This window comes from Simochromis diagramma, unplaced genomic scaffold (genome assembly GCF_900408965.1).
Source record: "Simochromis diagramma unplaced genomic scaffold, fSimDia1.1 OVJJ01000446.1, whole genome shotgun sequence".
Classification (NCBI taxonomy): Eukaryota; Metazoa; Chordata; class Actinopteri; order Cichliformes; family Cichlidae; genus Simochromis; species Simochromis diagramma.
The window spans coordinates 569,232-591,944 of NW_024386822.1; the positions used below are offsets into that span (position 1 = coordinate 569,232).

The window sequence follows — 22,713 nt, forward strand, 5'->3', positions numbered from 1 at the left end:
CACATGGGCCAGCACAAGGCCAGTTGCAGACACACTGCTGGCCCTGTGCTGGCCCAGAACAGTTCCAGCTCTGGCCCCAGATGTCAGCCTAATGTGTACCTTAATCAAGCCATGTAATAACAACATGTGCCGGAACATAATAGTGCAAAAGTAACATGATGAAACTCTGTTCAGACAGTGAATGGGCTGATTCTTACATAGCGCTTTCCTACTCTCCCAGATTACTCAAACTGCTCTATACAACATGGCACATTCACCCAATCACACACTTTCTCTAAACTGACTGCTTCCTAACTACATTCACACTCTTGACACGCAGACTGGAGGAGCCAGGGATAAAACCACTAGCCTTCCGACCAGTAGGTGACCTGCTCTACCTCCTGAGCTACAGCCACCCAGTGATAAACATGAGTCACTAGGTTTTGGATAAAGTGTACACTCACAAACCTGTCAAAGCTGCATGTGAAACGTTGGCTACCATAGCAGTATAGTATTGCAACATGGCATTTGGGTCTTCTAACTAAAGTAGGAAAATAGGAACATAAATAGTGCCATCATTGCCGGACCTGGCCCAGATCTGGTTGACATACACCCTGCCATGACACCAGTCAGTCAGAAAAAGTGCCAGCTTGATGCTGGATCCGGCCCAGACCTGTTTTCTATGAGCCTGGGACACATAAACCAAACCACAATCGAGCCAGATATGGCATGCCATCGCATAGACAGTGCCATCTATACCAGGCCTGGCCCATATCTGGATGATATACCACTTACCACGCCAGAAGTCAGCCAGCAGTGCTGGCTTGATACCAGATCCGGGCCAGACCCGTCTGCTATGTGGGATGACTTGTTCTTTTGGCGTTTTAGTTGTGGATTATGTTTGGGCTGTGTCTCTTGCCCTTTCAGTATAATATTGTTTTCTTGTGCTTCTAAGTGTCCCTTTGCTTCCACTATGTTTCTTTTTAGGTTATGTAGTATGGGTTAGGGATATTTTGTATGTTGCTTTTGTTTAATAAAACCGCCTTTTGGATTATTCCCTGGGTTCTGTTATTTAGTGTCACAGAGCCAGCCTTGACATATAATTGTTCTTTCAATTTTTGTTAAAGATTACAACGAATTGAGATGTAATGCGTCCCAGAGGTACAGTAGGTGGCCCAGAGTAAGACGGTGTTGAAAGTTAGACATCAACTAGATAGAAACTGAACATTTAACAGTGTTTCCTGAAAACCCTCTCCTGTCTGATCATTTCCTGATAACATTTACATTTACAATAATTGATTACACAGCGGTGGAGAGTAGACTTTATCAAAGTAGATGTCAAAGTAGAAGCGCTGTAACTAAGTTTAAGAATATAATCCACCCACTGTTATCATCTCCAATGCCCTGTACCAACACAGAGCAGAGCAGCTATCTGAACGCTACCCCAACAGAGGTCGATTATCTTGTTAATAATTTCACCTCCTCACTACTCTGGATACTGTAGCTCCTGTGAAAACTAAGGTCTCAAATCAGAAGTACCTGACTCCGTGGTATAATTCTCAAACACGTAGCCTAAAGCAGATGACTCGTAATCTGGAGAGGAAATGGCGTGTCACAAATTTAGAGGATCATCATTTAGCCTGGAGAAATAGTTTGCTGCTTTATAAGAAAGCCCTCCGCAAAGCCAGAACATCTTACTATTCATCACTGATTGAAGAAAATAAGAACAACCCCAGGTTTCTCTTCAGCTCTGTAGCCAGGCTGACAAACAGTCAGAGCTCTGTTGAGCCAACCATCCCTTTAACGTTAACTAGTAATGACTTCATGAACTTCTTCACAAACAAAATTTTTATCATTAGAGAAAAAATTACCAATAATCATCCCACAGATGTAATCTTATCTACAGCTACTCTTAGTACCATTGATGTTAAGTTAGACTCTTTTTCTCCAACTGATCTTTCTGAGTTAACTTCAATAATTACTTCCTCCAAACCATCAACGTGTCTTTTAGACCCCATTCTTACAAAACTGCTCAGAGAAGTCCTGCCATTAATTAATGCTTCGATCTTAAATATGATCAACCTATCTTTAATAATCAGCTATGTAGCACAGGCCTTCAAGCTGGCTGTAGTTAAACCTTTACTAAAAAAGCATCTCTAGACCCAGCAGTCTTAGCTAATTATAGGCCAATCTCCAACCTTCCTTTCATATCAAAAATCCTTGAAAGAGTAGTTGTCAAACAGCTAACTGATCATCTGCAGAGGAATGGTTTATTTGAAGAGTTTCAGTCAGGTTTCAGAGCTCATCACAGCACAGCAACAGCTTTAGTGAAGGTTACAAATGATCTTCTTATGGCCTCTGACAGTGGACTCATCTCTGTGCTTGTCCTGCTAGACCTCAGTGCAGCGTTCGATACTGTCGACCATAATATCCTATTAGAGCGATTAGAACATGCTGTAGGTATTACAGGTACTGTGCTGCAGTGGTTTGTATCATATCTATCTAATAGACTCCAGTTTGTGCATGTAAATGGAGAGTCCTCTTCACACACTGAGGTTAATTATGGAGTTCCACAGGGTTCAGTGCTAGGACCAATTCTGTTTACATTATACATGCTTCCCTTAGGCAGCATCATTAGAAGACATAGCATACATTTTCACTGCTATGCAGATGAAACCCAGCTCTATCTGTCCATGAAGCCAGATAACACACACCAATTAGTTAAACTGCAGGAATGTCTTAAAGACATAAAGACCTGGATGGCCGCTAACTTTCTGCTTCTTCATTCAGATCAAACTGAGGTTATTGTACTCGGCCCTGAAAATCTTAGAAATATGGTATCTAAGCAGATTCTTACTCTGGATGGCATTACCTTGGCCTCCAGTAACACTGTGAGGAACCTTGGAGTCATTTTTGACCAGGACATGTCCTTCAACGCACATATTAAACAAATATGTAAGACTGCTTTCTTCCATTTGCGCAACATCTCTAAAGTTAGAAATATCCTGTCTCAGAGTGACGCTGAAAAACTAGTTCATGCATTTATTACTTCCAGGCTGGACGACTGTAATTCATTATTATCAGGATGTACAAAAAACTAGCTGAAAAGCCTTCAGCTGATCCAAAATGCTGCAGCAAGAGTCCTGACAGGGACTAGAAAGAGAGAGCAGATTTCTCCTGTTTTGGCTTCCCTTCATTGGCTTCCTGTTAAATCCAGAATTGAATTCAAAATCCTGCTCCTCACATACAAGGTCTTAAATAATCAGGCCCCATCTTATCTTAATGACCTTGTAGTACCATATCACCCTATTAGAGCGCTTCACTCTCGCTCTGCAGGCCTACTTGTTGTTCCTAGAGTATTTAAAAGTAGAATGGGAGGCAGAGCCTTCAGTTTTCAGGCCCCTCTTCTGTGGAACCAGCTTCCAGTTTGGATTCAGGAGACAGACACTATCTCTACTTTCAAGATTAGGCTTCAAACTTTCCTTTTTGCTAAAGCATATAGTTAGGGCTGGACCAGGTGACCCTGAATCCTCCCTTAGTTATGCTGCAATAGACGTAGGCTGCTGGGGGATTCCCATGATGCATTGAGTTTTTCCTTTCCAGTCACCTTTCTCACTCACTATGTATTAACAGACCTCTCTGCATTGAATCATATCTGTTATTAACCTCTGTCTCTCTTCCACAGCATGTCTTTATCCTGTCTTCCTTCTCTCACCCCAACTGGTCGCAGCAGATGGCCCCGCCCCTCCCTGAGCCTGGTTCTGCCGGAGGTTTCTTCCTGTTAAAAGGGAGTTTTTCCTTCCCACTGTTGCCAAGGTGCTGCTCATAGGGGGTCATATGATTGTTGGGTTTTTCTCTGTATCTATGAAGCGCCTTGAGGCGACTTATGTTGTGATTTGGCGCTATATAAATAAAATTGAATTGAATTGAATTGAATTGAATTGAATTGAATTGAAATTGAATTGAACTATTAATGATGAATTTTAATGAATTTTTGAATACGATGCAATATTTAAGTAATCGTATAGAATTGAATATAAATGTCCTTTAATTTCTGCGGAATATTACAGTAAATCTGGATGAAACTTGGCACAGAGGTATGTGGTGAAAGCTGGACATCAACTATCAAGAATGATTTTTAATGAATTTTTGAATATGCAACCAGACTGTCTCAGGCTGTATTGGGCTGTCCCATTGCAATTTGTGTGTCACGTGTACGTGTGACTGTTCGGGTCTAAGCTAATTATACAACTGTAGCTGTATAATTATGTATTAACACAGCAAACTGTCCATCGTAAACACATTTAAAGGATGTGACCATATGACACACCTGCACAGAGCCGCACATCAGTGCAATCAAACACATCTGCCTCCAGTTAATCCAAACCAGCAACTGTGACACACAAACAAACCAGTCCACAGCAAATATGGGGATGAGTCAGTATATTAGTCCACCATGTTACATCTGTCCACAAGGAATAATGTCAGTTATGTGGTTTTTCTAAGTTTCACAGCCGTGAAGGACGTACCCAAACAGAATTCAGTGAATTTAAAAAAGTTCCCAACAGTGTTTTTGAGTTAAGAATATTAATAAAAGGAGCATCCTGCTGATCTGTGTATAATTAAGAGGAAGTTTATGTTTGCCAAATCCTCACAGGTCCATTTAGGAGCAGAGGTTTACTGACTGAACATAAAAACTATCATCATGAATGCATGAAGAAAAATCCCTGTTTAGATCAAAATGTCTGTATAACTTTAGTTTCATTCATTAATGGTTGCTCATACTAATGCGTGTGTGAAGTCACAATATCACTGAGTTTATTTATTGTTTCATCCTAAGATACAAACTCTGTGCACATCAGCAATCTAACCTTTCATCATCAATGTCTTTAAATGAGAAAAGGGAAGCTGACTTGGGTTGGTTAGTGGGGTTAGCTAACTGCCCACAGCTGTGACTGTGGGTGTGGATGGGTGTCTGTGTGTTAGCCCTGTGACAGACTGGGACCTGTCCAGGCTGTAGCCTCCTCTCACACTGAGACAGCTGGGAGAGGCTGGTTTCATCGCTATTTCTGCTTGAGTTCATCTACGATTAAAGAATATTTATCCCTCAGATGTGTCTGTGCTGGGGTTCTCAAAAAGTCGTTAACATATTAGTGTTATTATTTTTAAGAGAATGTGAACTTATTCTGTTAACATGTCAACAACCAAACCTTTGGTGTGAACTGAAACACAGTGAGTGTGTGCAGGACTGTTGAATGCTGAAGTTCACCGGTGGAAAGGAGCTGAATATGTCTCTGTGTGTGTGAGACAGAGAAAGGGCAGAACTGGCATCATACGAACAATAAAATAGTTTTTAATCTTTTCAGACTGTGGGTTAGTGTGCAGATAACCACACAGACATCAAATGAGCTTTGATGACATGTGGGAGGATCCACTACAGACAGGTGTCAGCTCTGATCATCCAATCAGAGAAGATGAATCTAAAAGTCATCAGCTGACTCCAGCAGCACCCACCCGTCTGCTGAAGATGAATCCAGGGTTTTAGAGGCTGAGTGCTGTCTGTAGGTGAATGTATGTGGAACCAGTAGAAGTGAAGAGTCTCCCCACTTAGATACATTATACATTTATGCTGAATAAAGTAGAATAATTAAAAAACCTCTAAGTTAGAAATGCCAAAAACACAAGCACATTTTTAGAAAATATAACATTTGTTCATTCATATGCTGATGGCATTCAGATCTATCTTCAGCTGAAGGGAAACAGTGCGGCCTCACTAGAACCCTTACTTCAGTGTCTTGGTGAAGTTACATCCCAGATGGCCTCTAACTTCCTTAACTTCAGTGAGAACAAAACTGAAGTGATCCTTTTGGACCGAGCGGCAATCCCAGCACCTCCCATTTTAACCTGCACAGTCTTGAGCCTTTTATCAAAAATTTGGGGGTTATATTTGACAGCAATTTCACCTTTGAAAAACCGATTAGCTCAGTCGTACAGCGGTCTTTCTTCAAACTGAGGCTTTTATCCAAGGTGACATCATTTTTATCTTTTAAAAACTTTGAACGGGCGATTGATGCTTTCATTACATCCCAGCTGGACTATTGTAACTCCTTATATGCTGGAGTTACCCAGACCCAAGACTGCAGTTGGTCCAGAATGCTGCAGCTCGTCTTCTGACACGCACTAAAAGATGTGAACATATTTCCTCGGTGCTCGCCTCTCTTCATTGGCTTTATGTCCACTTCAGAATTTACTTTAAAATGTTATTGTTGACTTACAAAGCCCTGAATGGACAGGCTCCCGGCTGTTTGTCTGACCCCCCTTAGATCTCTTAGATCAAGTGATCTTTTGCTTTTAGCCGTACCAAGGTCGAGGCTGGTTCACAGAGGCAATCGAGCATTTGCAGTCGTAGCGCCTAAGCTGTGGAATAATTTGCCCCTACACATCAGACAGGCTCATACTGTCAGTCGTTTTAAATCTTATCTTAAAACACATTTGTATTTACTGGCTTTTAATACAGCATGAGAGTTATTTGCTAATTCATATTTGGTGTTTGCTATCAATAGCATAAGTTACCTTGGTATGTTGTATTCTTGCACAGCGCTTTGGTCGAAGTTCCTGTTGTAATTAAATGTGCTATATAAATAAATAAACTATAAACATGTCCCACAGAGGAGGATGAACGGTGCTGAGAGAGAGCAGAATAAAAACAGAGTCTCAGTGCTGTCAATGTTTAATCAGCATTCACACTAATAATGATCTGGACCATGGTGGTTTATTACCAGCTGACACTGAGCCTGACTGAAACACTCCACTCAGTGTTTGTCCTCTGATTTCTCAGCATCGCTTTGCTGTTTCCATTTACAGACCAGACACTAACATTTCATGGTTCAGTCTGCATCTCTGCCTGTAATGCTCACCTCCTCTGAGCACGATGCAGCGTCAGAGGAACCACAACAAAAATAAAACGTGTCTGCCATGTTTGAAATGAGGCATCAACAAATCCAGTGGCGTGCAGCTGTGCACAGAAGCAGCTCATGTGAGTCTCCATCTCATTTCAACAGGTCTCTCCTCTGTTCCTCCTGTGGGTCTTCAAGACCTGGACTGGGTCAGGACCAGCGCACCAGCACCTGGTCTCCATCCTCTATGGAGTAAAACTGCAGTGTTTTCAGGTCACTGTCGATCTCGAACTCTGTCCCCACCATCTATAAGAGCAAGAACATTTTACTGTCCCACAGTGGCATGTTCAGACTGAACATGGAGGCACAAACAAGAAAACCAGTGAACGTGTGTGCTGCTCTCTGTGAAGGCCACGGGGCTCCTGCCTTTACTGAGTGTGCTACCTTGGGGCTGGAGTAGGTGAGCCTCAGATCTGCTGCAGGGACCTTGAGCAGCCTGTACAGCAGGCCCTTCACCTTCTGCACAACCATGGAGGCTACAGTACAGAAACACATGCCACTGTTTATGTGCAGAGCTCCACAGACAGATGAGAGCGCTGATAATCTAATGAGAGTCGAGGCTTTGAGCTCGTACCTGGAAGTTTCTTCTCCAGTGGTTTGCGGTTAGCATCGTCCGGAAACACAAAGGTAATCTCTGATGAAGGAAGGACAATGAAACTGTCTTTGATTCACGTTCATTCGTGGAGCCACTCAGACAGCAGAAAGGGGCGGGACTTACTTAACAGCTGATTTTTCAGGGCAAAAGGCTCCGGCTTCCTCAGCTCGCCTTCCTCAGGAGCACCATACTCTGAGGAACAGGAACATGGAGTTAGTGACTGAGACCATGTCAGTAATAATAAAGCTGGCACTGTCTCAGGTCATCTGACCCCACAGCCTGACTTACTGCTGATGAGGGCCTGATAACGAGGGTGTTCACAGATGAACTGAGGGCTGGGCTGACTCCGCCCACCCGCCTTTAGCCACTCCTCTCCAAACATCTTGATATAGTCGAGCTCCGCTCCCCTCCTGTCGTCAGCGTGAATCTGAAGGAAAGCCCAGCAGCTTGAGCACAGGACAGCACCGACATGATGCCCAGAACTCATACACAAGAGGCAGGGCTCCGCGGCGCTCTAATCTGTCACACAGCAATCTGAAGACGTGTCAGGACACAGCGTCCGCACGTTTCCAAAGCATCGGCAGAGTCCTCACAAACATCGAGCTCACCTCGCAGCTGTTCAGCACAACCAGCTGTCCCAGTTTAGCGATCAGCATCTGATTGGCTGTTTTCGGGTTTCCATCCCTGCTCACCAGCTTGTTGCCACGGCAAGAAAGCCGGACCAAACTGGGAAGTTTGGCCAGCTCGTTCACCACAAACCACTAAGTGAGAAAGAGAGAAACACTTCCTTTAAACTGGCGTAGAGTTTATTTTAAATAACGTCCAATCACGAAGCTGAACAGAAGAACAAAAATGACACGACCGAGCCGGCGCAACGTGGAGACAGCCTCAGCACCCACGCTGGATGTAACAGTGTGACTGCATGAAACACGCAGTCTGGAGCTGCTGCTGTGTGTCACAGTGCAGCCTTCGCCCACAGCACTGCAGTGTTAGACAGCTTCCAGACTGGCTTCACTCCAGTCTACAGAAGTACACTTACACCGGTGTAACAACAGTTACAACAACACAAACAGACACAGTCGCAGCTGTTGACCGTTTCTATGGCAACACGTTTCACTAAACTGAAGCTAAAGTTATTTCTGGCATGTTTGATGTTTGTTAGTTTTGTAACCACAGAACAATGTTTCAGGTGTTTGTGTTCCAGTGAAACGTCGGTCACAGTTCTGGTTAACCACCCGCAGCCGTGTGCTGGTGCAGGAACACACTGACCTCAGTGATGCTGTTGTGGTCCAGGTTGAGGTTCTTCAGCGCTGCATACGCGGCTGTGTGAGACCCTGCAGAGCAGAGACTGTCACTGACACGTTTGCAGTCGCACAGAAAGCTGTTCTACACACACAAAAGGACAACAGATGCTGTTAGGCTGGAAACTGTGTCGTTACCGGGGGCAGCATCTTCAAATCGAATGACAGACAGTCCGGTCTTGGATAAATTCAGCTGCTCCAGCCTGCCACGAGAAACACACCAGACTCACTCCAGCTGCTTTTATTAAACAACAAACAGAAAACTGTGACTATGGTGCAAACGCCGTAAAAATCCCTCCTAAAATCAGATCAAGTACTGGTTTTTGGGGTGTGTGGGATCACCACTTCCACCTAGAGCTGCAGGGGGCGGGGTAAAATCCCTGCTGTGGCCGCTGGGTTGCCTAGCAACACAGCTGTTTCCATATATTTTGACAAGATGCTGCTCTAACATGAGCTAGAGCTAGCTAGCTAAATATACAGAGGACTGCAGTTCAACAGAAGGGCTGAGGATGGCAGTCTAGAAACAGAGCAGCCAGACAGGGTTCACAGCTGAGCGCAGCACACATGTATTGATTGTCATTTTAACTGACTTTTTTATTTTTATTTGAATTTTATTTTTTATTTTATTTGTATTCTTTCACTTATTGTTGCATGTGTGTTGTTGCTGCCTGTGTTTGAGTAATTTCTGTAACTGTGAGACATCTGCTGCTGCCTATCTTGGCCAGGTCTCCCTTGAAAAAGAGGTTTTTAATCTCAATGGGATCTTCCTGGTTAAATAAAGGTTAATAAATAAATAAATAAATAAATAAATAATGTACAGACATGAGTCTCAGTGATAGAACCTGAAACATTCTATGATATTTAAATGTTACATAAAATAAATGGCATGTTTCCCACTCGTGCTGCTGCAGGACGGAGCAGTCCTCACTGCGTGTGTTCATGCACGCAGTCTGAAACCAAAGCAGTCAGAGAAACGCACGCATGCTGCTCAGCATCAGGTTAACTGACAGTGAAGCTGCAAACGTGTCTCATGGATGAACTCACACTGGACACAAACACGTGCAGCACGTTACATCGACGCGTGGCTGACACTTTGTACTGTACCTGGGCAGAGCAGATAAACTGAGCACGCTGTCCTGCACCAAAGGATTACTGGACAAGCTCAGACTCTTCAGCGACTGCAGCAGTCCCTCAGGCCTGTAAACAGACACAGCACAGCTGGTTTCAGGCAGCTTTGAGTGAAAACACACACATCTAAAGGCAAGGCAGGGCACACAGAAGATGATGATGATAAAGTGTTACCTCTGCAGCTCTGTAATGCTGTTTTCTTCCACACACAGGTCCTCCAGCTGTGGCCACATGGGAGCGCATTCCAGAATCTGAGAGGAAAGCAAGATCAGAGGCGGAAAAGAGATTTCATTTAAACAGAAGCAGTTCATCATCTCAAGACCCAACACTGTCCATGATGAGAACGGACGACCCACGAGAATCTGGCCTCAGCGGGGAGGAAGAACTCCCTTTGAAGAGGAAGAGACTCGAGCCAGAAGCAGGTTCAGCGGGAAGAGGAGAAGAAACATGACAGAAAGAAAATGACTGAACGCAGCAATGTGAGTGGTAGAGAACAGAAAAAGAGGGAACGCTTTAAATTCTCCTTTCTTTAAACTTTAAGTTAGTGTACTGTTTGATGTGAATGTTACCCCGGAGCTGAAACACAAAAGTAAATATAAGTGCCACAGTGCTGCGTACCTGTGGCCAGGTGAGCTGGCAGCCGTTGAGCACGACGACTTTGAGGGCTGAGAAAGCGTGGCGTAGAGCCGAGGGGTCAGGGGGCAAACGGAGTCTGTTGTAACTGAAGACAGAAACACAACACAATGTTGAGTGGAAGGAAAGCGAGGCCAAACAAAGCGTCCCACACACCCACACCTGAGCTGCAGTCCTTCCAGTCTGTCCAGCTGCTGGCTGATGGTGGCCACATCCTCCCAGCACGACATCAGAGTCCCAGTCAGGTCCAGCCACTCCACATCTGATCAGCATGGTTAAGGTGTCGCATCCACACTGCTCGCAATCACAACCTGACAGACTCTGAGAAACGGGAACGCTTTGTGAAGCTCACACATCCTGAGTGCCAGTAAAGCATCCAGCACCGTCTGTAGAAGGATACTGGGAGTTGTGGTCCTGATTTCCCCATCAGCACCAGACCAGCTCACGTCAGAGCGGCTCAGCAGCACTGAGGGAAGGCTCTCAAAACTGCACACACACAGACACACAATACAAAGTGTGCAGGTTTATAACAGGAGTGAAAACTGTGAACACAAAGGCTGTGACTGTTTCTGAGTGGACACACATGTAACTGATGTCTTGGATCTGACTGTGGGAACAGCTCACAGACTGTGACGAAACACATCCTGAGACACAGACCAAACGAACCCCAGAGGCTGGATTCACACAGTAATGACTCGGTGCTGCTGTTCATCTCAGGCTGTGTTTACTTAGTTATGAGACCTGATGATTTTATGATGTCTGACTATATAAAACCTTAGACGTGTGAGCTGTGTCTCAGGTGACTTTCATCTTCCTCCTCGCTTCATCAGCACTGACTCTGCAGCTCAGCTGATCGCCATAACACATGCATTACTGCAGGTGGATGCTACCAACAACTACCAGGCGACAGAACTGAAGCTGATAACATCCTTATGATATTTTGCTCTAATAGCACAGCTGTGTGACGCTCTTCTCCTGACCACACAGCATCGTACCCACGCTCCTTGATGTTCCCCCACTTGAGCTTCTTCTTGGAGATGGAGATCTCCTCACTCAGCACCTCCTCTGAGTCGATCTTGTACTCCTGTCGCACGGCGGTCAGATAGTCCACTCCAAAGCTCACCTTTGCCGGACGGACGAAGGAGCCTCCTGTGGGGTGTCTGAGAACAAAGGGAACGTATCAGGACATTTTCACAGAAGACTTTATAAAGTAATTATCTCACAGGAGGAGTGCAGGCAAAGCACGCTTGAGCACTTTACCTGCACGTGAAATACTGCACTCCCTCGTGGCTGCCGTCATGTTTGCCTCTGTCGGGGTTGTCCCACTCCACACCCAGCCACAGACCTACAAACCACAAAACAAACACACAGCTATACTAATGGCAACGCAGTGATGCAAGCATGTGGTTAAATCTGCTTCATCGGTGTGATTTCATCCGTGTACTCGGACCGGACATGTATCGAGAGAGGGGGACAGGAAAAAGCCCCGCCCCCTCCCAGCTTTCCTCCCTCTCTGCGTCCAGTCTGTTGGGTTTGACAGGACACAGGCTTTGTCTCGGTACACTGTTGCTAAAAGTCAATCATATTTATTCTTAATCAAAATATAAGTTTGACCAATATGTTAAATGACAAATGTGAGGCAGCTGGGCCCTATGACCCCCTATGAGCAGCACTTGGCGACATTTGGAAGAAAAACTCCCTTTTAACAGGAAGAAACCTCCGACACAACCAGGCTGTAATCTGCTGCAACTGGTGGTGGTGAAGAAAAGACTATTGGAGACAGACCTACAGTGATATAATCGTGTAATAATTACTAATGATTAACTGGAGGAGTGACCTGATAACATGGGAATCCCCCAGCAGCCTACGTCTATTGCAGCATAACTAAGGGAGGATTCAGGGTCACCTGGTCCAGCCCTAACTATATGCTTTAGCAAAAAGGAAAGTTTGAAGCCTAATCTTGAAAGTAGAGATAGTGTCTGTCTCCTGAATCCAAACTGGAAGCTGGTTCCACAGAAGAGGGGCCTGAAAACTGAAGGCTCTGCCTCCCATTCTACTTTTAAATACTCTAGGAACAACAATAGGCCTGCAGTCAGTATGATGCTCGTAGCAAACATTTCATGATCAAAGTCTTTCTGTCATACTGACTGGCTCTGTGTGTTCGCGGTTTATGATGTTCATCCATGCGTGATGAGGTAAGAGGTACAACCCGGGTCCTACCTGCTGTGGGGGGTACAGGTCCAAAGTAGCGCACTGTGGCCCGCTCCCCGCCGCAGGACACCCGCTTACCCACCGCATCCACCGGCACCTCCGCCTCGTCTACTCCCATGGAAGCTACGAAGAAAAAAACTAGAGCCACTCTGTAGTTCTTCTCCAACAGGAAGCAGCGTACGCTACATTTAAGTGTAATAAGTAAATACTGCACATTTCCGGTATGTCACTGTTTGGATAGCTTATTGTGTCTTTCTGAAAAATGAGAAACATGTAATGTTTGAAAAATGCAAACTTAATGTAAAATCATACACACCTTTGATAAATGTCGCGTTTGCTGCGGAACAGTCACTCAGCCTGCTCCCACCAAAACATCCTGCAGCTGCGTCACCGGATGGGACCTATTTCAACGTCGTACCGGTTTCCCACAAACCTTTTTCTAAAAGGAAGTTATACCACGAAGGAAATATACTCACTGACACTTTACGTGTGTCTGGTCCTTTCCTACAAATCACCCCAGTTTAGTTATACGGTACCAAATCAGCCTAAAGCTAGAAAAAGCATAGGAACCTTTGTGGGGCTTTGCCGTGTTCCTATGGGGAATATTTCGAAGTAGGACAGCGGTCCACTCGGATAGAAAACGTGTGGATGTGTTGTAAGGTTTACTGGAGTTTAGGCCATTCAGTAAACATTTATTCCAGATAAAAAAGAAGAGCGGAAGCCATGAAGAAGAAAGCCCACAACAGGTTTGTTTACACACACACACACACTTTAATAACACGAGTGAAAATATCACGACGATTAGTGAGATAACGTTCAGAACTCAGACTTGAGCCTTCGATCAGGGGGGACCGGTGCTCCCAAAGAAACAAAGCCAGCATCAGCAGTAGACCCCCGCAGGGTCCAGGTTTTTCACTCGGTTGTTTGTCTGCTGGAGGAGCCATGAGCTCCAACTGAGCAGGAACCCAGATCCACTCCAGAAGTTCGGCGATGGACTTCTGGAGTGGATCCTTTGGATTTCTCCGAATCCAACAGTTACAAAGGGCAGCGTAGGAGGGTCTCTGTAGCTGAAGGAGTGACCCAAGACTTCCCTGCTTCTTTGTGTACAGATATGAACGAGCACACAGCTGTGCCAGCTCAACTAAATATGGCACAAAAAGTGTTATCGCCTGTTAACTTCAGTGTTTCTGTCCTCTGCAGAGAGGTGTCGCCAGGACAACAGTCAGCTGACTACACAGTGGGTCAGGTGTCAGGAAGCTTATTCCAGAAGAACTCTGCGGCCTCTGGATCCCTGTCGGCTTTATTCAGCACAGCAGCAGCATCCACAGCGCTGCTGTTCAAGCCTGCGCCTCTGGTGAGCGCAGCACACAACCAGCCCGTCTGTGACTGCGTGTTTGACCACCAGTCGAAACGAAATCTGTAAAAACCAAGAAAATCTGTCTTCTTCTGTTGTGTGTCATGACTTATTGTAAGGTGTCTTTAAGACACGCAGAGGTGCATTAACCTTCGCTGAGCTTGATGAAGTGTTTTTCTTTATTAGAGTTTGTGCGTTTTATGTTCAAACTTTTAGTGAGCGCCTCTAATGCTAATGGATTATTTAAGAGGGAGGAAATGACTGAAGTGTCTTTTTGTGTTATGATGGCAGCCGGTTCAAAAAAGCACAGAAACCAAAGAGCAGAAGCAGAAAAGCCCACAGGTCAAAGGTCAGCCACGCCAGGAGAAGAAGAAGCAGCCAGCTAAGGAGAAATCAGCAGCCAATCAGGAGCTGGAAAAAAGGTGTGTTAATTTCTTTTTCCCCAGTTTTTTCTTGATTCAAGTCTCTTCTCAAACCCGTTTGTTTGAAGTGTTCATTTGAATTTGCTGGTTTCAGAGAGAGTGGTTTACAAAAGGCAGACGAGGATGAGGACGGGCCAGAAAAACCCAACAGGAAGAGGAAGAGACAAACCTCCGAGTCGGGCAGAGAGAACGACACAGAGTACTGGGTGATGAAGAGACAGAGGCTGAAGGCCAGCAAGGCGCAGGAGACCTTGAAGAAGAAAAGGACTGTGTTTGTCGGCAACCTTCCCATCAGCTGCACCAAGAAGGTTTATTTAGTTTCTTTGTTTTACCCACCTGTATCCATAGTGACCGTCTGACTGTATCTGACACTAGCAGTCTGCATCCATAAACTACATGGACGTAACATGCAGTGTAGTTTAGTGCTGAGGTGCAGACTAACACAGTACTGGAGTTTCTGCCTCCTCAGACGCTTTAGCTTCAGTTTCTCTTTAGTGTCAGTTTTCCTGCGTGTTAGCTTCAGCAGCCAGGCGCCACTCCTTCCTCTGTGAGCCACCTCGCTGTTTCTCCTTATGTGGAGAATGGAGAAGACGAGACACAGCCGTGTTTGTTTTAAATGACCCTCGTTCAGTCACGTAGGCGCAGTAACAGGAGCAAATATGGTCATGAGTCAGATGGCACTTTAGATGCACTGAGACGCTGTACACACTCAGTATTGAGCCTCAACGGTCGGACCTCAGACTGAGGCTTGTGGATGAAGCTGTGGGACGATAACAAGGAGAAACTGGCTAAGCTGAGGCAGCCGGTCTGATCTGCAACCTCTGGAAACGCTTGTTGGACGTTTTAGCTTCTAGCAGGTGTTTATGTGACAGAGTGAAAACACAACTGTACTGTGGCTCTTTCCAAGATCTTTCAGGAGACGTGCAAATTGCTTGTTGTGCAATAATTGCAGTATTTATAGGACAATAATAATGTGGAAGTTCAAAGACTGGCAACCTTTTTTGTTCCTTCTCAGACCCTGCGGAGCCTCTTCAGGGATAAAGGATCCATTGAATCTATTCGCTTTCGCTCTGTGGTAAAAACACCTCTGAAAGAAAGAGAGAGTCGCCAGGTTGCTGCAACTTCTCATCTTCAGTAACATTGTGTTTCATTCCAACAGGTCAGAGAGGACCCCTCCATGTCTCGTAAAGTAGCTGCTATCAAGTGAGTTTCTGAAAGTTGTTTATTTTTTAATCCTGAGCTTTCACTAGGTTCCACCAACAAACTAATAGTATGGTTTCAGTTGACTCCTTTCCATTTGTACCAAAGAGCTTCTTTTCACTTCGCAGGCGCAAAGTCCACCCAAAGAAGCAGAGCATCAATGCCTACGTAGTGTTTAAAGATGAAGATGGCATCACCAAAGCTTTGGAGAGGTCAGACGCTCCTCCTGAAACCTGCTAATGCTGTAAGACCCAAACATACACGTGCTGATAGAGCTGTCTTTCTGTCTGCCCTCACAGGAATGGCATGGAGATAGAGAAAGACTTTCACATCCGAGTGGACAGAGTGGCCGACAGCTCATCTGTGAGTCAGCAGACGTCCCAGAATGCTCTGCTGTATCTGTCTCCTGGCAGTTAAACTGAAATCCTGTTGTTCTCTTTCAGCACGACCACAAGCGTTCTGTTTTCGTGGGGAATCTCTCATTTGGTGAGTTCCTCTGTAGAGTTCCAGACAATGGTAAAGGTGTAGTTGTCCAGGAGTGAGTAGTTTGAAGCTCAAGCCAACCTGCTGTGTCTGCAGACATCAACGAGCTGACTTTTCGAAGGCATTTCGAAGAGTGCGGCACAGTGGAGGCGGTGCGACTGGTGCGAGACAAGAACTCGGGCTTGGGGAAAGGATTTGGTTACGTCCTGTTTGAGGTACAAGAGCTCGGAGACTATCGTGGTTCTGGAGTAACAAATAATAATATTGGATTGCATTTATATTTTGCTTTTTGAGACGCCTGTGGCGAGGCTTGGGATTTCTAACTGAATACGCATCACTGCAGGGTTGTCCTCTGATGGCTGGTGACAAAAGTCAGTCCATGTTTAAACAGTACAGCTTTGGCTATGAACCCCCCCCACCCCCACACAGTCATGACAGATGGCCGCCCTTCCCTGAGCCTGGATGTGCAGGAACTGTCTTCCTGTTAAAAGGGAGTTTTTCCTTCCCACTGTCACATTGTTGGGGTTTCTCTTACATTGCTCTACTAATTGGTGCCTTATGCTGTGTTTAGTTTGGGGGGTGTCACTGCATGAGCTTATTAGCAGCTGCCGTACACTTCCACACCAGCAGTCAGGAAATATTAAATCAAATGTAATAATTTGGCGCTCTTTGATTTATGCTCCTGAACGGTGTATATGACAGATGGTGGCCGTATCACCTATACCAGCGGTCCCCAACCTTTTTTGCGCCACGGACCGGTTTATGCCCGACAATATTTTCATGGACCGGCCTTTAAGGTGTCGCGGATAAATACAACAAAATAAAACTAGTACCGGTACCGAAACAAAGAAGATTTATTCATAACACACGTGAAAAGACCCAGGAAAACCGAGTTAACGATAAAAACGATAACAAAATAACGCTGAAAACTGATAAAAACCCTGAAAACCAGACATTTCACACCTGAGCCTCAACTCTCGCGGCCCGGTACCAAACGACTCACGGACTGGTACCGGTCCGAGGCCCGGGGGTTGGGGACCACTGACCTATACTGTGTACTCATACTTTGGGAACTTTAAGGTCTAAAAGCACAGAATTAGAATAAATTAGAATCCACAATAGACTGTGTGCCATTGATGGGCGTAGCCAGTGTGACATCAGCCAGTGGTTTTTCCATTCTACAGTTTTTAAGCGTCAGTATTGGTGCTTTGGTCAAAGTAGGCCATGTGTTTCTACACTTCATTTTGTCTTCCTTGTGCAGAGTACCGATTCTGTGCAGCTGGCGTTGAAACTGGACGGCTCAAAGCTGGAGGGCAGATCCATCCGGGTGAAGAGGTCACTGAAGAAGGAGAAGCAGAAGAGTAACGGTGATGGCAAAGCAACAACAAGGAAGACCGGCAAGACTCTGAAGACGGGTTCTGGACGGGAGAGGGCGGCTGGTCGAGGAGCTTTCAAGTCCCCAAGGAAGGTGATGGGAAACCAGCGCAAGTTGAGCAGAAGCTCCGCTTCTTTCAAAGGAGAGATGGCAGATCCAGACAAAAAGACTAAAAAGAAAGCACTGAAGAAAAAGAGAGTGAAGCCAGAAAAGTCTGTTCATATTTAAACTGAGGACAGAAAAAGCATGTGGTCGCTGTGATCAGAGTCGTTTGGAAGAGCAGCAGGTTCAGAGCCCGACTCCAACACAGCTGACATCCAGGCAGCTAAACGAGAACTTCCTCTGCCCAGCATAAAGTCACAGGTCCTTCCCACAGGGCTGTGTTGGACTTGATCTGTAACCGTTTCACTTATTTGGTTAAAATACGTCATTTCTTTTATTCTGTGTCTGAATTTATTGTCACCGTTTTCTTTCTTCCTTGCAAATCACCAGCAAAACCTCTAAATCTGGTTATTATTGAAAGCAAATGATCCACACTAATAACTTTTGAAGGCAGATGGAGTCAGTGAAGTTTAGATGCTGTCGTGACCTCTGACCTCTGTCACAGAGCCCGGTGGCGTCCTCTCTCCAAAAGAAAGCAGAAACCTTTCTCACCACCAGTGTGTTGGTTGCTGTGCAGCATCGTTCTCTCGTGTCACTGTTGCTAACGTGTCACAGTTCATAGCAGCCTCCTGCTCTCCTCCCTGTACCTCCACCAGCGTGTAGATGAGGACCATTAGAACATTTCCCAGAGTAGCTGCACCTCCAGGACTCAGGGCGCTTTGGCACAGAGGTTCAGCTGCTCGGTTTAATAAAGACATCAAACTGTTCTGAGGCGCAGTGCCAGGGTGACCAGGACTGAACACTCAACACAGCTGTGGTTTGTTCAGATGGTTTATTCTTGCTAAAGAGGGCCGTCCTCTTCAAACAGAACAAAACATATCGTCACTCTAAAAAGCGTTTCCAAGTCTAGAATAGAAAGACAGACGAGACGTAACAAAACAATAAATACTCATCCGAGCACATTCTGGTTTATACTACTGACGTTGTCATGGAGACGGCAGGTACAACCACATCAGGCAGCGTAAACCTTGTACATAATCCTGTCAGATGTGTGTTGCACCACCTTGGAGGAAGGAGCGGATTCATCTTTGAATCCAGCCCAGTTGGTTATTACATACATGAGGATTTGGGAGCGGGGACAGGCCGGATTGCATTTCTCTACATTTTTTTTGTGGCCTCATGATTTAGATATCCTAATACCCCAAAACGGGTAATACAAGTTCAAAAAGAAAACCTTTCAATGGACAAAGGAAGAGAAACTGAACCCCTTTAGGGAGGCTGGATGGGGTGAAAGTGACAGGAGGCCGAGGTGTGGGCAGGTCGTGATGAACAAACGGGGAGCAGGGGTGGCTTCTTCTGGGCTCTCATTCTATATCATCCTCACTCAGACTCTGTGCGCTCACGATACGCTGCAAGACAGGAAAAAAAAAGTCCTCGGCTTTATGGTTTTACGTGTGCATGACTGATGAACACTTTAGAGATGATTCAAAGACTCGAGAGTTAAAACTGCTTGACTCCATGTCCTGCATGCTGTCATAATAACTGATCCTAGAGCAATTCACAAACCTGGCTGATACTGGGCAGCTTGGTGAGCAGCATCTGGAAGACGGGTGGAGGCAGAGTCTGCTGCAGCACCTGCAGTAGCTGCTGAGGCTGACCACACACAGCGATGGCGTTGGTCAGGTGATCCACACCTTTCTCGTAGTCTCCTGTAGTCAAAGCAAAAGGAAACAAAAGCTTATAAGCTCCACATGCAGGCGTCTGTACCCATACTGGGTGTCCCAACAGCAGGGAAGGAGCCATTTTAGTGCCGCAGCAAGGTCACCACTGGCTGTACTGCAGTAAACCGTTTGACCAGTTCAGTGGTACGAGTTTCAATAAAGAGTAAATTACCCTGAGCCAGCAGCTCCTCTCCCAACTGGATTTCCTCCAGGAAGAACTTCTGCACGGCTTCAGCATCCTTCAGATCTGGAAGCTGCACAACAGTCACAGTAAGCAGTCACAGCTGATTTCTGTCACGTTTGTGTGAAGTAGCTTGCAGTTGTACAGCAGAGTCAGTATCAGTTCTTTGGTTTGAAGTTGTCCTTTAATGTGGTGGGTGTCAGCTTTAATACAGAAACACGGTCAGCTCTGTGCACGCGTGTGCACATGTAAAGGTGCAGGCGTGTAGAGACTGCTCACCTTTGCCAGGCCTGCCCTCTCTTTGGCAGCCTTCTGCTTTCTTCTCCCTGTGACAAGAACAGGACAAACTGCTCATGTTGCTCCAGCCCTCAAAACATGTCCATCTTGGTTTTAACAAGAAAGTAGTCTTAGACAGTAGCTGCTACACTCACAAAGTTACGAGTATAAGACAGACACAGAAATGGGCTTAAAGCTAAACTAGCTCCAAGTTTAGCTTCTGCTCCCTCAAATCAACTATTTACTGGAAATTTAGGCCTGATTTTTGTAGGCCAGTGATTATTTGTCACCTTGTCGTCCAGCTGACCATGTTCAGGTGACTGGTAACAATTACAAACTGCCTGCAATACAAAAACTGGAAGGTGTTTATTTCTGTTTATACACAGTTTGCTGCTTCGGCCGTATTCCCTGAAGAAAATTTAACAAACTCCAATTTCAAACTTTTAGTGTCCCCCAGAACACCTGAGTGCACCACGGCAACGGGTAAATAAACAGTAAAGCCTTGATTATAACCCAGAGGACTGAGGAATATGAATGTGTGCCAGCGTGGGTCATATTTCTCTCAAAAATCACGCAGGACAGAGTTATTTTAATCAGCTTGGTCCACTGTGTCGTTACCATAGACAGAATATGATGCTCACACAAGTCAGGCAGCATTACTGTGGATAGAGTCAGTTACAAAGCTACAAATACACAATACAGATCTTTTTCTGCGCATGTTACCAATCTGTGGTGTAACTGCCGTCTCTCTTCTGCACTCGTGTGAGAACACAAAATGGCAAACATCCAAGCTGGGTCGTTGTTTGTAAGAAACTCTATGAACGAGCAAACATCAGTGTCAGTCAGCTGGTCCAGGAGCAGCAGAGGAGTCGGGAAGAAACTCAGAGCTGTGGTTTTGTTCACAGAGTCTGTTACCATGTACGTGAAAACCTGGAGTTTCCTCATGTTTGGATTAACAAACTGGAACAGGGCCCAATCTTCCTGGAATAACACGATAATCTCCAGCAGGCTGGAAGCCCAGCTAACAAGACATCATGCTAAATATGTTTGTTGTGTAATTACTTGAAATGGAAATAGCTTTGTGAATGAGTGTGTGCTGCAGGTCACATCACAGGATAGTAAAGCCTTTCTCTCACAGTGTTTGGAGTTTTGCTGGCAGGACAAATCTGGATGAGCACCTGCACGTATATAAATACTACCTGGTAATGTGGCCTTGGAGACAACTGTGTCAGAGGTTCTCTGAATCCAGCCTCCATAAGCTGCCCAGCGGCTCAAGTTTGAGGTAGCACACTTTAGACCGGCACTGGTATATTCAGTATATTTATGTGTGTACAGCCATATAAAAGCCTTTTATTTTGTGCCTCGAAATAGGGTTAGGTAACACCAAAATAATGGTTTGTTTTGAAGCACAGCCACTAATCGTATGCTCCCCTTTACAATCATGTCACCAGTTATTTCTACAGATCCTTTTAGAGGATGGAAGAGCTCAGGATCCAGGGAGGGTGCAAAGAATGTGATTACTGTCACATCGTGGCTTGTCAGCTACAAACCCATTAACTTAACGATGTGAGAACATGAATGAAGTCCCAGCTATGCTTTGTTTAATTTACTGAGTTGATTGTAGCGCTCCTCCACAGCCTCTGGACAAGCTAACTGGACCGAACGAAACCGCCCGGTGTCCGAACCAGCGAACCCGGCGAAGGTGAGAAAAAGAGCAGCGAGGAGGTCAACACTCACGTTCTCGTAGCCTGTTCTTGAAGTTCGGGTCATTCCGTCGTTTCCTGTCGAAATAAATACAGTAACCGACAAACAGAGCCCCGCATACACCCGCCGCTATGGCACTCGTCCTTCCGCCCATCATAACTCGAAAGACCCGCTCGGTTTTTGGAGGATTTCGGGCTAATCTGGATTTTTTACCTCCGGTTGTCGTTTTCTGTCAGGCGGCTGATGGAGCGGCTCAAGGAAGGAAGGACCGTAAGGACCCCACCTTTGACAGCTAGTAACCGCCTGAAAACGCCTGACTGAAAATGAGACAAACGAGCCATTTTCTCAGGCAGTTTGCCTGTAAATGATCAAAAGGCGGCTGGTTGTAGTTAAGTGAAAATAAAAATATGTTCCAAATATGTGTGGTTTACACAGATTATCAGGTACATATGATAAAACAGCGAATTTGAGAATATAACGGCAGTTTCAGCTACATTATATTTTGTGTTAGTTTCATTGTAAATACGATACACCTCTGTTATCATTTGGTTTTATGTTGAAGAGCTCATTTCTAAAACCTGCACACAGTTTTTTTCTGGTCCTCGTTAAAGAATACACGCCAACTGGTTTATTTATTTGTTCTTTTTTTTTTTTGAGAAAGTTTGTTTTCAAAATAAATGAGCGCCAGTGACGTCATCCTAAGCCACATAAACCTGTGTTTAGTTTTCGTTGATGTTTTTTTTTAATTGTACAAACTAACAATTACAGCGCATATCTTACAAGTCAAAAAGATATGTAGCTACAAGTACAGGTGGTTAAGAACAAAGCAGCCATCGAACAAAGAACAAAAGAACAGTATAGGTCAGAGATAACATAAAGCAACATACAAGTACATTAAGTGACCTTCCATATAAAAGTTAAAAAAGTTAAAAACAAAAACAAAAAAACAAAAGTACGCACACACAGTCTAGCTACATCAGTTGAAAAGCTGCATCAAAAATTACCTTTATTTAAGTTACACTTGTCTAATGAAGCCTTCAATAGGAGGACTACATTATTAAATACCAGAAAAAATCGGAATAATTTTCAAGA

At 45.0% G+C, this 22,713-nt stretch overlaps 3 protein-coding genes across 3 annotated transcripts; 1 reads left to right on the forward strand and 2 right to left on the reverse strand.

Moving 5' to 3' along the window:
- Nucleotides 1–6,691: 6,691 nt before the first annotated feature.
- On the reverse strand, nt 6,692–13,234 carry tbce (tubulin folding cofactor E). Its single transcript, XM_040027257.1, has 17 exons — nt 13,120–13,234; nt 12,813–12,926; nt 11,853–11,937; nt 11,588–11,752; nt 10,993–11,078; nt 10,755–10,854; nt 10,578–10,680; nt 10,134–10,210; nt 9,936–10,028; nt 8,970–9,034; nt 8,800–8,864; nt 8,139–8,291; nt 7,819–7,957; nt 7,654–7,722; nt 7,510–7,569; nt 7,320–7,411; nt 6,692–7,181 (listed from the first exon to the last, which is right to left on the reverse strand). The coding sequence occupies exons 2-17, from the start codon at nt 12,919–12,921 to the stop codon at nt 7,086–7,088; spliced, it is 1,557 nt and encodes a 518-aa protein (XP_039883191.1). The 5' UTR covers nt 12,922–12,926; nt 13,120–13,234; the 3' UTR covers nt 6,692–7,085.
- A 122-nt stretch (nt 13,235–13,356) lies between these two features.
- rbm34 (RNA binding motif protein 34) lies at nt 13,357–18,076 on the forward strand. Its single transcript, XM_040027268.1, has 12 exons — nt 13,357–13,549; nt 14,004–14,157; nt 14,449–14,490; nt 14,521–14,579; nt 14,674–14,887; nt 15,595–15,654; nt 15,739–15,782; nt 15,908–15,991; nt 16,079–16,142; nt 16,223–16,265; nt 16,359–16,477; nt 17,524–18,076. The coding sequence occupies exons 1-12, from the start codon at nt 13,527–13,529 to the stop codon at nt 17,863–17,865; spliced, it is 1,248 nt and encodes a 415-aa protein (XP_039883202.1). The 5' UTR covers nt 13,357–13,526; the 3' UTR covers nt 17,866–18,076.
- A 480-nt stretch (nt 18,077–18,556) lies between these two features.
- tomm20b (translocase of outer mitochondrial membrane 20b) lies at nt 18,557–21,901 on the reverse strand. Its single transcript, XM_040027258.1, has 5 exons — nt 21,655–21,901; nt 19,921–19,967; nt 19,633–19,714; nt 19,306–19,448; nt 18,557–19,148 (listed from the first exon to the last, which is right to left on the reverse strand). Exons 1-5 carry the CDS (start codon nt 21,776–21,778, stop codon nt 19,104–19,106), a joined length of 441 nt encoding a protein of 146 aa, XP_039883192.1. The 5' UTR covers nt 21,779–21,901; the 3' UTR covers nt 18,557–19,103.
- Between the last annotated feature and the right edge of the window lie 812 nt (nt 21,902–22,713).

Bases quoted from the DNA above. Each gene is read 5' to 3' on its own strand.
- tbce (XM_040027257.1), bottom strand. From the start codon at position 12,921: ATGGGAGTAGACGAGGCGGAGGTGCCGGTGGATGCGGTGGGTAAGCGG. The intron at 11,938-12,812 runs GTAGGACCCGGG...TGTGGTTTGTAG, and splicing joins ACCTGTACCCCCCACAGCAG to GTCTGTGGCTGGGTGTGGAG. The intron at 10,211-10,577 runs GTACGCAGCACT...CTTTCCTCTCAG, and splicing joins GCCAGCTCACCTGGCCACAG to ATTCTGGAATGCGCTCCCAT.
- rbm34 (XM_040027268.1), top strand. From the start codon at position 13,527: ATGAAGAAGAAAGCCCACAACAG. The intron at 14,158-14,448 runs GTGAGCGCAGCA...TTATGATGGCAG, and splicing joins TGTTCAAGCCTGCGCCTCTG to CCGGTTCAAAAAAGCACAGA. The intron at 15,655-15,738 runs GTAAAAACACCT...TCATTCCAACAG, and splicing joins CTATTCGCTTTCGCTCTGTG to GTCAGAGAGGACCCCTCCAT.
- tomm20b (XM_040027258.1), bottom strand. From the start codon at position 21,778: ATGATGGGCGGAAGGACGAGTGCCATAGCGGCGGGTGTATGCGGGGCT. The intron at 19,968-21,654 runs GTGAGTGTTGAC...TTCTTGTCACAG, and splicing joins CAAGAACAGGCTACGAGAAC to GGAGAAGAAAGCAGAAGGCT. The intron at 19,149-19,305 runs GTTTGTGAATTG...CCTGTCTTGCAG, and splicing joins AGCTGCCCAGTATCAGCCAG to CGTATCGTGAGCGCACAGAG.